The 12,200-nt window shown below is 35.0% G+C and overlaps 1 protein-coding gene across 1 annotated transcript in view; it reads right to left on the reverse strand.

Moving 5' to 3' along the window:
• LOC140156472 (metabotropic glutamate receptor 3-like) overlaps window positions 1-12,200 on the reverse strand; it is a 133,234-nt gene that overhangs the window by 33,226 nt on the left and 87,808 nt on the right. The window contains exons 3-4 of the mRNA XM_072179416.1: window positions 7,721-7,891; window positions 3,872-4,016 (exon numbers count right to left, since the gene is read on the reverse strand). Of these exons, the coding sequence (XP_072035517.1) occupies window positions 3,872-4,016; window positions 7,721-7,891 (316 nt within the window). The remainder of the gene's footprint in view (window positions 1-3,871; window positions 4,017-7,720; window positions 7,892-12,200) is intronic.

Here is a 12,200-nt window from a genome sequence, read left to right on the forward strand (position 1 = left end):
TTCGGCACATATAAATCAGAATTATTGTCAGTTTTTGACTCAAGACGCAAGCTAACGACTATCATATCTGTTCAAAATATATATTCAAGTGCAAGGAACCACATCTGGTTTCTTTATACGAAATCATTTACGGGAGATATTCATCATTTTCTATCCCGGTATCCAAAGATTTTCTTCTCATATCAAACTCGTGCATAGCAAATTCACGTGTATCGATCCCGGGTATTTATTTTAGTATCTCTGCTGACAAAATAATTATTGGCCAGGCGATGTCGGTGTGGCCTAGTGATAGCGGAAATGATATGAGCTGATATGTTCATCAACATGATCAAAGTAAATTCTCTTTCTCTTCTCTCAGTATTACATCATAAATAGAACGATACAATAATGCCGTGAATCCCAACGCTAACCCAACCTATGGCTAACATTCATTCAAAACATACCTTACAAGGCATTGCCCCTATTAACACATATAATTATAAGATGTTGTAAAATCATGTGTAATCTTTATGGCTTATATCTTCCGCTTTAAAGATTTGTCTGATCTAAACAGAGTAGGTGACATTTTATAGAAGCTCTCGAACTGCTGACGTTATTCTTATGTTGCATTCCCATGAAATTACGTTTTCTGATATATAATTCTAAGCTTGCTCAAAATAGCTTTAACCTTATCATATTTGGTAATGCATCTATACAACACTATACTCTTGCTTATTCTATAGGACTATTTTATTTTGATCCCAGTAGATGAAGATGGTCTCATAGCACCGCGGATTGATACAACTCGGATGTTTAACACCGTCGGTGTTACTAGAAGACACTCAACTTTTTGCTGTTTGGCCTATTGTGTTTCATCACGTGCACACCCAGTGGCGTGCCTACCGAGGGGAGTGGGCAGGGGTGATTATCTCAAAAGAAGAGAAACATTCCTTGTTCTTACTACTCTTTCAATACGCACACATTCTGTGGTAAACAACTTGATTTGTGTGTAGAATATTGTCACTGTTCACACCAACATTTTGAACATAACAGTGTCTAACTATTTTCACTATTTTAGAATACTAATTGCACATTCTTACATCAATGATTTTGAGTATATGATATTTTGACAAACATTTTTGCAACAACAACAAAATCGGAGACAAAAAATAAATTGGCCAATATGTCCAAATGCGCATCGCAAAACGAATGCGCGCGAGGTAGCTTTAAGACATACTATTTTTGTTTCCCTCTAATATGTTAACTCTCAATATACTCCACTCTGTTGCATTATACATAAATGACGTTTTTATTGGATATTTATTGATTTCCAAATTCTAATGATAAACATATTTGAAACAAAATTGCTTTTGCAAACATAACAGCAATATTGGCTTCTGATCCAGCAATAATAAAGTAAGAAATGTCCTTGGGAAAAAAGGCAATCAATCCTAATTAATTCTGATATTTTCTCTTCATTACCAGTAAATAAAAATACACACTGTCTCAAGGTAAGTTTCAATTTAAACACAATTTTCACGCAAGTAATGTATTCACTGTGCGGCGTACATATCATTGTATTTAGAGAGGTTGCGATGTCCTCGAGTAACGGAGCTAGGTCACTTATTTAGCCAGTATTTAAGATTCTATACGTACAAAATGAACGCGCGGACAACGTAGAAAATGCACAATCCGTTTTATATTCAATACATTACGTAAAGAGAGTAAAAGATATTGAGCATGAAAAGAAAAGTCTAACTATTAATATGAGCTATTTTTATAAGAAATCATCATAATAAAGCTACAGCGAGGTGTGAAAATTTGATTTCATTAATGTGCGGTCCATACGTGCAGATTGTCCATTGAAATTCGTGTGAGGTCGGCCATATAAAAGAGATTGGGATTTGTATCTTTGATACAAACAGATCTCAGTTAGGTCACAATAAAAAATGGGTTTCTGAACCATATCTAAACTAATAAATCTGCTAACAAAGTTTTGCACCATAAATGAATTAGTAAATCTGCTAAAAAAGTTTTGCGTACATGTACATGGTATAAGCTAGATCAAAGTTAGTTAAGTAACCAAGTAACTGTAAATCAATACGGCTAATTCAAGATGGCTAATCCAAGATGGCTAATCCAAGATGGCTTCCAATATGACAATAATCCAAATTGATAAACCATGTATCGCCAACACAACTATCTTTGATGTACTATGACGCAAGATAAAAATTTCTTCAGTATCTTTAAAATGTCAGATGCATTTCTTATACTACTAGTATTTAGCAATTATGAAAATGCGTAAAAACAAAATAATTTGAGATTCCCTATTGTCATGATTGTGAAACCATTAAGGAGAATCAAAGAAAAGCGGTACTTGCTAGCTAGTATTTAAAATAAAATATTCAACAATCATAAGCGCTCCCACAAAAGTGGATTTAAACATCTATTCATGGAGGCCGGCAACGAAAGCAAAAAACAACAATCATGAGATTGAGTGTTTTATATTGCAGGGATCAGTTAATGCTCTGCATGCTAGCCATGTTCAAGTTCAAGTTTTGAAATATTTTCTCAAAATATCAAGATCTATCTTAAGAACTACTGAATCAATACTAGGCTTGTTTGTACTCATTTTAATGCATTTTTCATGCTGATTCCAAATATGGTCATGAAAATTTACATTTCTGAAATTTTTGAATTTTAAATTTTTTTTAAACTTGTCGTCTGCAGTCGACACCCGCGTGAAGAGAGTTAAGGACATCCACGCGCTGTTGCTTATATTGTCAAGGACAGGTTGTTTGAGGTTGTTGTATTAGATAGGCATTTTTATGTTTTACAGAAAAGTATGAATATTGAGAGAAATGACAATATTCATGGATTTCATTTCACACTGTTACATTACTGGAATTCTTATATCCGTTTGCATGGTTTAAGGAATTGAAACATGATTGCCTCAAATTGCTTGTTTGTTCCATATAAATAATAATGTTACATCATAAACACAATAATAAGTGTCGAAGTTACTTGGCTTAAAGGGTTGTTAACCTGCACGGGTAGTATTGTTGAGGGTACTGTCGTCATTATCTTCCTCACGCCTATACGCATGGTTGTTTTGTGGGGGAGCAGATTTTAAAATATATGGACTTTTTCCCAAAAACAAATCACTTGCATGCAAAAAGTGTACTTCAACCCCTTACGAATGAACTTTTTGAAGCTATTTTGAAGGTGGAATATTTTGTCTTTCTAATTTGGATCTTCTTGGACATATTGCACTTGTGCAATTTCAAATCCTTACCCTTCCAGTGCAAACTACCTTTAGAGGCTAGAGTTGAGTCAATACCACTAACGATTACCTCCTACATTTATCTTTACTTACCACTGTTGATCTTTTTGGTTATTGACTTATTACTATGATGTAAGTGCAACCAGTGGAATAATTAGAGAAGCCCGCCCACCTTTGTTTCGTCACCACCGGGGTTAAGGCCGTATCAATTTTAGGACTGATTACATGAACTGAAAACCTGAACACTCTATCAATATGCTATGTACTTTTAAATAGAAGACTAACCCCTAGGCTAAAACTGATCAAAATATTTTTTTTACCAAAAGAGCAGCTCAACTAAAGAATTTAGCACATGATGTGTTTTCAAATGTCAGCAATCAGTATATCATTCAATAATGCACTTATCCATTGTTCAATCGTCGCCCACCATTACCAATGAATGTCAATTAACACGACAGATGTTGATTAACTATAATACTATCCGAGTTCCCTATGCCCACCTATTTCTACGTTCCATCCCTCAATTTGAAATAATTGAAAGAGTCTTCTGTTGTTTGAAACAACACATGCATGGTATGCGCTTTAATTTGCCTGTTACATAAGCCTTACCCCGTGCCTTCCTTTTGAGCCACAATTCTGTCATTATCTCGTCGTATGACGACCCATTGCCGCTGATGCCTTCACGCTCAAACATTGCAGTCACACCAATGCAGATTCCATATTTTCTTGCTAGTTTGGTTAGTTCTTTTGTACCCTAAAAAGAAAAAAGTGAATGGCTGATAATTTTTTTTAAACAGTGACAATATAATAGATATATGTGACGCGATCAAGCAAAATCACTCGGAACTCGGAAATATTAAATTTTCAGTTTCTTATAGGATAGTAAAAAGCATTTACAAAGCTGGATGTTGCAGAAAACCCCATTGAAATTGAACAAGCAGTTCCAAAGATATGAGTAATTAAAGAATACAGGAAACGAAAGGAAATAATTCCTTTGTTTGGCTATATCTCAAAATCAATATTTCCGAGTTCCGACTGATTTTGCTTGATCGCATCACATATAAATAGTAACATTAGTTGAGCTATTTTGGCAACTACAGATGCAACTCACTATACAGTAAACAAAACTGTGTTTCAGATTTGATATAAAGACAACTAGAGCTGAAACGGGTTCAAACACCCCATTTAATGTGGATCAGTGATTATGATATTGCCCTATTTGTTGTTGAGAACAACATCTGGAGCAGCACAATGTAATCATGGTAATAAAGCAAATGTTGCAAAAGTGCTTATTTACGCTTGAACTACATCGGGCTATTCCAGTTGAAATCCATACATCCTTATGGAAGTCTTCCATAATTTTCCACAAAAGGAATGTGAATTTCAAGTGGATTCGCCCATTTAGGTAACCCCATTTGAAATTCACATTCCCTGTATGGGAGATTACGGTCATGTCTTCCATAGGGGGTGCATTTTATCTTGAATATCCCGTTTGACGCCAATATCGAGGTGTTAATGCAAGAAATCTCCAACTGTAATAGCTGCCAGATGTCATGTAACGTGTGCTGAGGCTTGTGGATCAACGTCTAGGCGTTGTGCCTGTGCGTAGCGCACTATAAATCACTGCGCCTTTCTTTTTTTTATATATCTTTAGATGTTGACAAAAAGAGAAAATAGAAACTGGTCTGATAATTACCAAAAGAGCATAATTATCAAAAGAGCATCTCTGATTGTCTTTCTGGTATTAATCTCTTGATATACACTATACACTATTATCTACTCCAACATTATGTCAATGATCTTCTTCCAAAGACATAACTATCACAAACATCCTCCAATTTCACAGGTTACTGAATAACAACGTGAGAGATGTAGATGTGGCCAATTTCGACTATTTGGTTATTCAGCATCCAGGGCTATCTGAAACAGTAACCAACCGTTTGCGGCTTGAACAATCTTAATTCAATTGCAGTGGTCATTGACACTTGATTATTCCATCTTATATTGCTCATTAAATTATGATCTCGCTCTGCACTAATATATACAATATACTACAAAATAATATTTTTACAAACGCTCGTTTTTTTAACGGGAATTGTTCTGTTGCACCAATACGCCGCAATAGGTGCGCATATGACTCTGTATAATCGTAAGGCCACCCTTTGTGTTCATTTGAGCCAAACAAATTTGACCTACCCGGTGATATATACACAGGGCACAAAAAGAAACTCGTCTGTTCTAGTCATCCTTGCTGTTCAACAACCTGATAATTTTGGATTATTCTGAAATATAAATTTTGTTAATTGGACTTTGCTTTCTCATTTGACACCCTGTTCGTGAAAATCGAACAAGAATTGACCAAGATATGCGCCTCCAAACCGTTAAACCCCAAAATCAAAAGTTGCAACGATTTTCAATGGGAACGCATCGTTGTATTGAACACAAGCACCACGGGCCAATCAATAAAGCACATAATGTAACAGACACAATTGAATCGTTAAAAACACAGCACATCTATGGCAATGACAAAGGTAACAAAATCTGAATTTTGATGATTTTTACGATCGTCCGGATGAGCACATTACTGAATGCGCCTTTAAGACCAGTGTTAATTAATCGCTACCATTTGAAGTTTAAATTCAGCTGCATGTACATTATTTTTATTGATCGCAATTGCGGGTTTAACAGGTGGTATGATCGAATGATACTTTATCATGCCTAGTGTAATTTGTCATTATTGGTTGTAAAATATCACGTCTGGGCCGGATGTCTGGATGTACTGTGGATTTAGAGGCTTCTTTGTCATTCCACGGAGATTTTTCTTACTACATTGTTACATTAAATAGAACGGTATAAGGTTATCATTTTGGTATCATTAATGTTCTGCTCCTAGGAATTTAATGATATATGGAGCTTCCGTCATGCCACAAGGTAATTAAGTATACTTTTAAGCGGGCTTTTAAGATATATTAAACGCTCAGTGTTTTATTTTACATGTTGGATAAAGCCTCCGGGGCTTAGCTGTTTTAACACACAATACCGTCTGCACTATAATGTCAGAGTTACAAGCTTTGTCGCTTGCAGTTGAAATGCAATTATAATACTAAGTGGTATAATCATTTAATATTTGTGGTTTTTACGGATGACGTCAATTTTACGTCATATGTTATGGTAATTTATTTACCACAAATTAAACCCATTAAACAATGCGATTCGCTTCCCGTAGTGGCGACAGGGCGGTGGCTGTGTTTTGGTGTTATTTCTTAACACTGAACATCAAAGATACTGAACATCGAAGATGTTGAAGCCGTCGAGCGCTATTCGTTTTGAAGATGTTAAAAAATATTTGTTTGCCCGTTTCATTCCTTATTTTTGGGAAGAGCCTTATGGTAGTTTGTACATAGGCAGTGTTTACTAAAACTAAATACTGTTTTGAATGCTCTATAGTTTTCAAATGTTTATAGTTAGTAATGTATCAACCACATTGTAGAATTCCTTGGAATATCCAGGAATTAACAAAACCATCTCTGATGGCATCTAATAACGACTGACACTGCCGTCGCAACCGGTTTCGATTGGATAATGCGTTGATGGACATCGATCATGGGAGACCGGGATCAAGCACACTTAGGGATGAAATCAAAACTCGACCGGCAGTTTGACCGCCGGTTAGGTCCGGATACCATTGTTTCGAACAATAGAAACTGGACGGAATCGGTGGTCAATTGCCGGTCGAGTTTTGATTTCATCCCTTAATCAAAGGCCCATTCAGTGATTTGCTCATCCGGACGATCGTAAAAATCATCAAAATTCAGATTTTGGTACCTTTGTAATTGGCATAGATGTGCTAACATAGCCTGCTAGTGGTTCGGTCGAAAGCCGTGTATTTTAGACAAAATAAAGCATTTACATGAATCTGGACTTTTGATACTGACAGTACAAAAAGTCCGACTCGAGATCGAAAGAAGCTCACTCTCCACCGTACCAACACGCGTTGCGTATTGTTTCTACTACTTATTACATCAGTAGCTACTATTTTAAACAAAATACACAATTTTAACTGTTTTTCATATTTGAATTGACCGTTAGTTTGCCTCGGTGACCTTTAATTGCTTATTTTGTTTTCTACTACAAAAATTAAGCGTCTGTTTTAAATCAATTTAGACTCTACTTCCCCCGTGTTAGAAACACTGGAGTAGGAAGTTTTTCCAGTCGATTGGTGGCGCACTGTACGAAAATCTCGATTTTCTCGAGTCGATCTGAGTTGAAGTAGAAAACCTTTCTAAAACTTCTGTTTTTTGACTAATTTGTCGATGTATTCAGGGAAAAGTGGTTTAATGAAATTCTGTAGACTTATTCTTTATTTCTAAGCAACTCTGACAAATTTCCTTTTTTTTTTTTAATGTTCCTGTGAAATCACTGAAAGGGCCTTTAATCAATGGATGTAAAATCACTAACCTGGATACCATAATTGGAGTTCTCATGTACGATGGATATGTAAGACCAGTTGAAGTGTTGAACAATGTCTATCATTGCCCTGGCTTGGTAATGGTCTGATGGCACTGTGCGGAGAAAGTATGGAAAGCGATTCTTGTTGCTTAGATCAGGACTGGTGGCCCAGTAACTCACCTGAAAAATAAAATAGTATATGCAATTTCCATTAGCATAATGTTTATTATAAATGTGTTTATTAAAGTCTCCAAAAATTTTTTATAAATTGACGATAAAGTTGTAAAAAATATTGCTTTGTTCATTGTATGTGAAACACAGAATGGCCCAATGTTCAGCAGTAAGCTGTTTATTAAAAAGTTATGATTTGGCTGTCCTCATAAGCTGTACTCGATAGTCGATAATATATTATCAACTTCATATTATCTATGTACATGACTGTTAAGAAAATATTTAATTTTGATACGATTTGGCAGGACACTGGATCCAAACTAACTTTCAAACGGTTGTTTGATGTGATCATTTATTAATTTTTCTAACAAAACATTCTTGACCTGGAAAATACCAACAGTTATCACGCTAATATACACATATATTTTATAGCTTTTTAAAAAAAATAGATTCTTGTTTCTATGTAAAATCATTCACCTTTTTCTCCTCTTCTGTGGTAATTTTTATACTATAAACTGCACATTTGTGTGGAAATTGAGGGCGCTATTTACATACATGTTAAATTTAGATTAGCCAAATAATAGTTATTCTTTACATTTCATGGTAGAAGGTTTTTTGAAAATTTCCTTGCTACTTGTTCTTTTTTTCTGATGTTGTAAATGCAATTATACAAGTGTCTACCCCTTCTAAAGATACAAACAATATTTAAGATAAATAGCGCCATCATTGTACGCTTTTTCATTAAAATTACTACAGTTTACATGCCATCAAACAACCGTGTTCACAACACTTTATTCTTAACGTTTACGGAAATGATGTTGAATGCTAGGGTATACTGTTCAAGCACTTAATAAAAACTTTTTTGTATGTGCTTCAACTCAGTTCAGTTCAGTTCATTTCAGTTCAGTTTTATTTCATCAAATTCCATCCATACAAATAATTACAATATAAAAAAGCTTTTACAAACATCGTATAATATGGTGAAAATGATGAGGACGCCACTGAAGGTGTTGTTGTGGCACCCTTTACAAAAGTTAGTATTAAATAATCAACACTTAAAGATGTGCTTCCTTTCCTGCTTGGTGCACATCGTTGTAGGAAATATAGAGTGGTTTATAAGGGCTTAGTATTCTTACCTACTCAAATAAAATGCCAATATAAAGCTGTTGAAGCTAAAGTCATTGACAGCGAACTTTATATTTAAAACGGCTTTTCATTCTTTTCAAAAACACCAAAACAAATCAGGTGTTTTGGGGCAAAAATGTTATCTTCAATATGAAAGGTCAACATTTTCGATTGATGGTCGGCTTTTACACTTTAAGTACATATCATTAAATTTAGAAAGTTTACTTCGGGGACTGTTAAATATCAAAAAATTAAACAATATCAAATTTTAATAATTTGTCATAAAATTTCTATTATGTCGCGAATTTCAAAAAATCAAAATTATTTGATTTTAGAAGGACATTTTCGTATTCAGAATATAATCGATATGTCTGGTGTGCTCTCTCAGACTCATCCCTCTCATGTCCCAGAAAATATACTGTCGAAACGTTCATACCAGAGCCCTTAATCGGAAAATCTAAATAAATACATTTACCATATTTACATATTTCTGAACATCATTATTGCCATGTGGTATATCTGGACATCTTACCATGGACTTTAATTAAACTTAGTCAAGCAGAAATGATCCGATTACAACTGCTAATGAACTGTATTTTCCATCCATCCCAGTAAATGTCACAGATGTAAGAATCGCGCCAAATACGTGAAATACGGCATGTGGGGACAAATGGGCTATTCCAGTTGAAATTCGAACACCCCCTATGGAAGACATGACCTTAATTTCCCCGACAGGTGATGTAGATTTCAAAAATCGAATCACCCATTCAGGCAACCCTATTTGACATTTACACCCATGTCTTCCATAGGGGGTGTATGGATTTCAACTGGAATAGCCCAATTCAGATATAGTATCAATCAAGTCGGTCAGTGACTCTATCGAGGTGTTGCCGGTGTACCGTTGCTTGCATGATCTGTAATTGCAATTGATGGACTGTTCTTTTGAAAGTGACGCACAAATTATTCGGAGCGAAACTATTTTCGCAAGTTGCACTCATATGTGAAATGTAATATTGTTAATAGAGCATCATAAGAATTGACCAAGGAAGTCAATCATCGTATTATAGTCTGATCAATTTTAAAATAGTCTTGCAATGAAATCTGTTTGCAATTCACATCTCGTATGTTTATATCAGACAGGAAATTTATTGTAATTTTACGATCATGATGCAGTCATGTCTACAGTAGAACTCATCTTGACCTTTGCAGGATTAAACCCCATTAAAAGCTATTAAACCAAGATAACACTCATTGAAGCAGCTCAACTGATTAAATCAGATCTTCTCTGGTTGTGAACAAGTGTCTGTTTTCAATGTGCGACATCGCAATAAAGCTGGTATTTATAGCTTCAGTTGGGTAACCGATTATAAAGGAAACGAAAGGAAACAATGGTATGTGTACTTTTGTTCACGAAATGAGACAAAGACCTGCTTTTTGTTAACTAGCATTCTTCAAAATGAGCAACATAATGATTGTTGACTTAACACGGTTTGGAAATAATTTCTTCATATTTTTGGTGTTATCTGTCGTTTACATCTCCTTCCTAAAACACAAAAGTGCGACCCTCTCCAAACATCTAAATTAGCTAAAAATGTAGGACATGTTACAAAACTTTATTTTCTAGAACCTATTTAGAATAATTTAAATGTAGCTTTTACCGTTTTTTTGTGGCATCCTTCAGAAGTGAGCGGTCCGATACCAATATTTTCGGTCAAATCTCCATTCAATTAACACGGGGAGTTGGCTAGCTATGCCTTGCCCTCACTCATATTTTACAAAAGTGCGACCATTTCTGAACATCTAACCTAGCTGTAATTTTAGGTCATGTTAGAGAAATATATTTGCTAGAAGTTTTGGAGAATAAATAAAATATTGGCTGGTTATTTTTCACACAGTGATGTTAACTAGGCAAGTGTCCATTCTCCCAACATACATCATTTGTAGGAGTCACGCGTCAATGGTGAGAGTAACTGCAGTATGTGTTTTAATATTTTAACAATCGTTGCCAGAAGAAATCAATGTCTCTTCTCTTACTTTTTATCATGCTAGCTAGGTGATCGATAGTATTTGTCTAATGTTCTTTTATTGCTTGATTCCTTCATACTAATATACAAATTTAATGCAACTTTACAATTTCTACAGTATATCTAATATTATATGTAATATTTCAGAGGAAATTTTATTTTAAACTTTCGTCAATATTTTTTAAGATGTCAATCCCAGGAGGTGTTGAAGATGTGGCGATTCTATTACACTTTACATTCACGGATGTCGCATTTTTATAGCTCAAAGATATTTTCATTTCACTATGTATTCAAAATATTATTATTGGATCATACAAAAAGGAGAAAAAATAAAGTAGAGTATTCCGAATTACAATAATAACGTATGATGATACATTATTGTTATTTCAGCAGTAGATGAAAGCATAGATAGTAGCATTATAAGTGACATTTAACACTATGGTGGAGGCATACTATGTTATTTTACGTCTGTGCTACGGTACAAGATGTTTTGTCTTCTTTGTCTATTCAAACATGCGCGCCCATGCGATTATCCGACAGACTATGATGAAACATATCTATCATTTTAATCAGTTTTCATAGCTACTTTGATATTCAGAAGCATTTCTCATTCATCTGTCTGTAAAATATTCCTTGCATGTTATGATTTTCGAGCCATACAACGAAATAGTAAAGTGATTTTATTTAACCCCAATGGAATAGAACTTCCATTATTTTCCACGTGCCCTTCAGTAAACTAGTGAAGACACCATAATCTGTCCTGGAGGTAAATGGTTAGTAAACAGGTAAATATAAGAAGACAGGTAAAATGTCAATTTTAGTCTACAAGTAGACTACCCCGTAGTCCACTTGCCCATTCTGCATATACTCTGGGTATTGTATTTAAGCTTAAAACTCTGATTTAATTAATGTGTGCACAATTGATAGATTTTCACATCTGATCTTTTTAGTCAGCCTACACCCTCTGTTTGTTAGCTCCCCAAGTGGACTACTGACATTGGATTGCGGTCAGAGATGCTTAACACGGCTGTCTATGAGCTTCTATGGATGAGATTGTCGGAAATCTGGCCTACTAAAATTGGCCATGATGTAATGCATCTTTAAATGGATCTGGCTTGTGATTGGTCGCCCAGATCTCGTTATGGTTTAAATCCTCCGGGTACCTATCA

This window comes from Amphiura filiformis, chromosome 7 (assembly GCF_039555335.1).
Source record: "Amphiura filiformis chromosome 7, Afil_fr2py, whole genome shotgun sequence".
NCBI lineage: Eukaryota > Metazoa > Echinodermata > Ophiuroidea > Amphilepidida > Amphiuridae > Amphiura > Amphiura filiformis.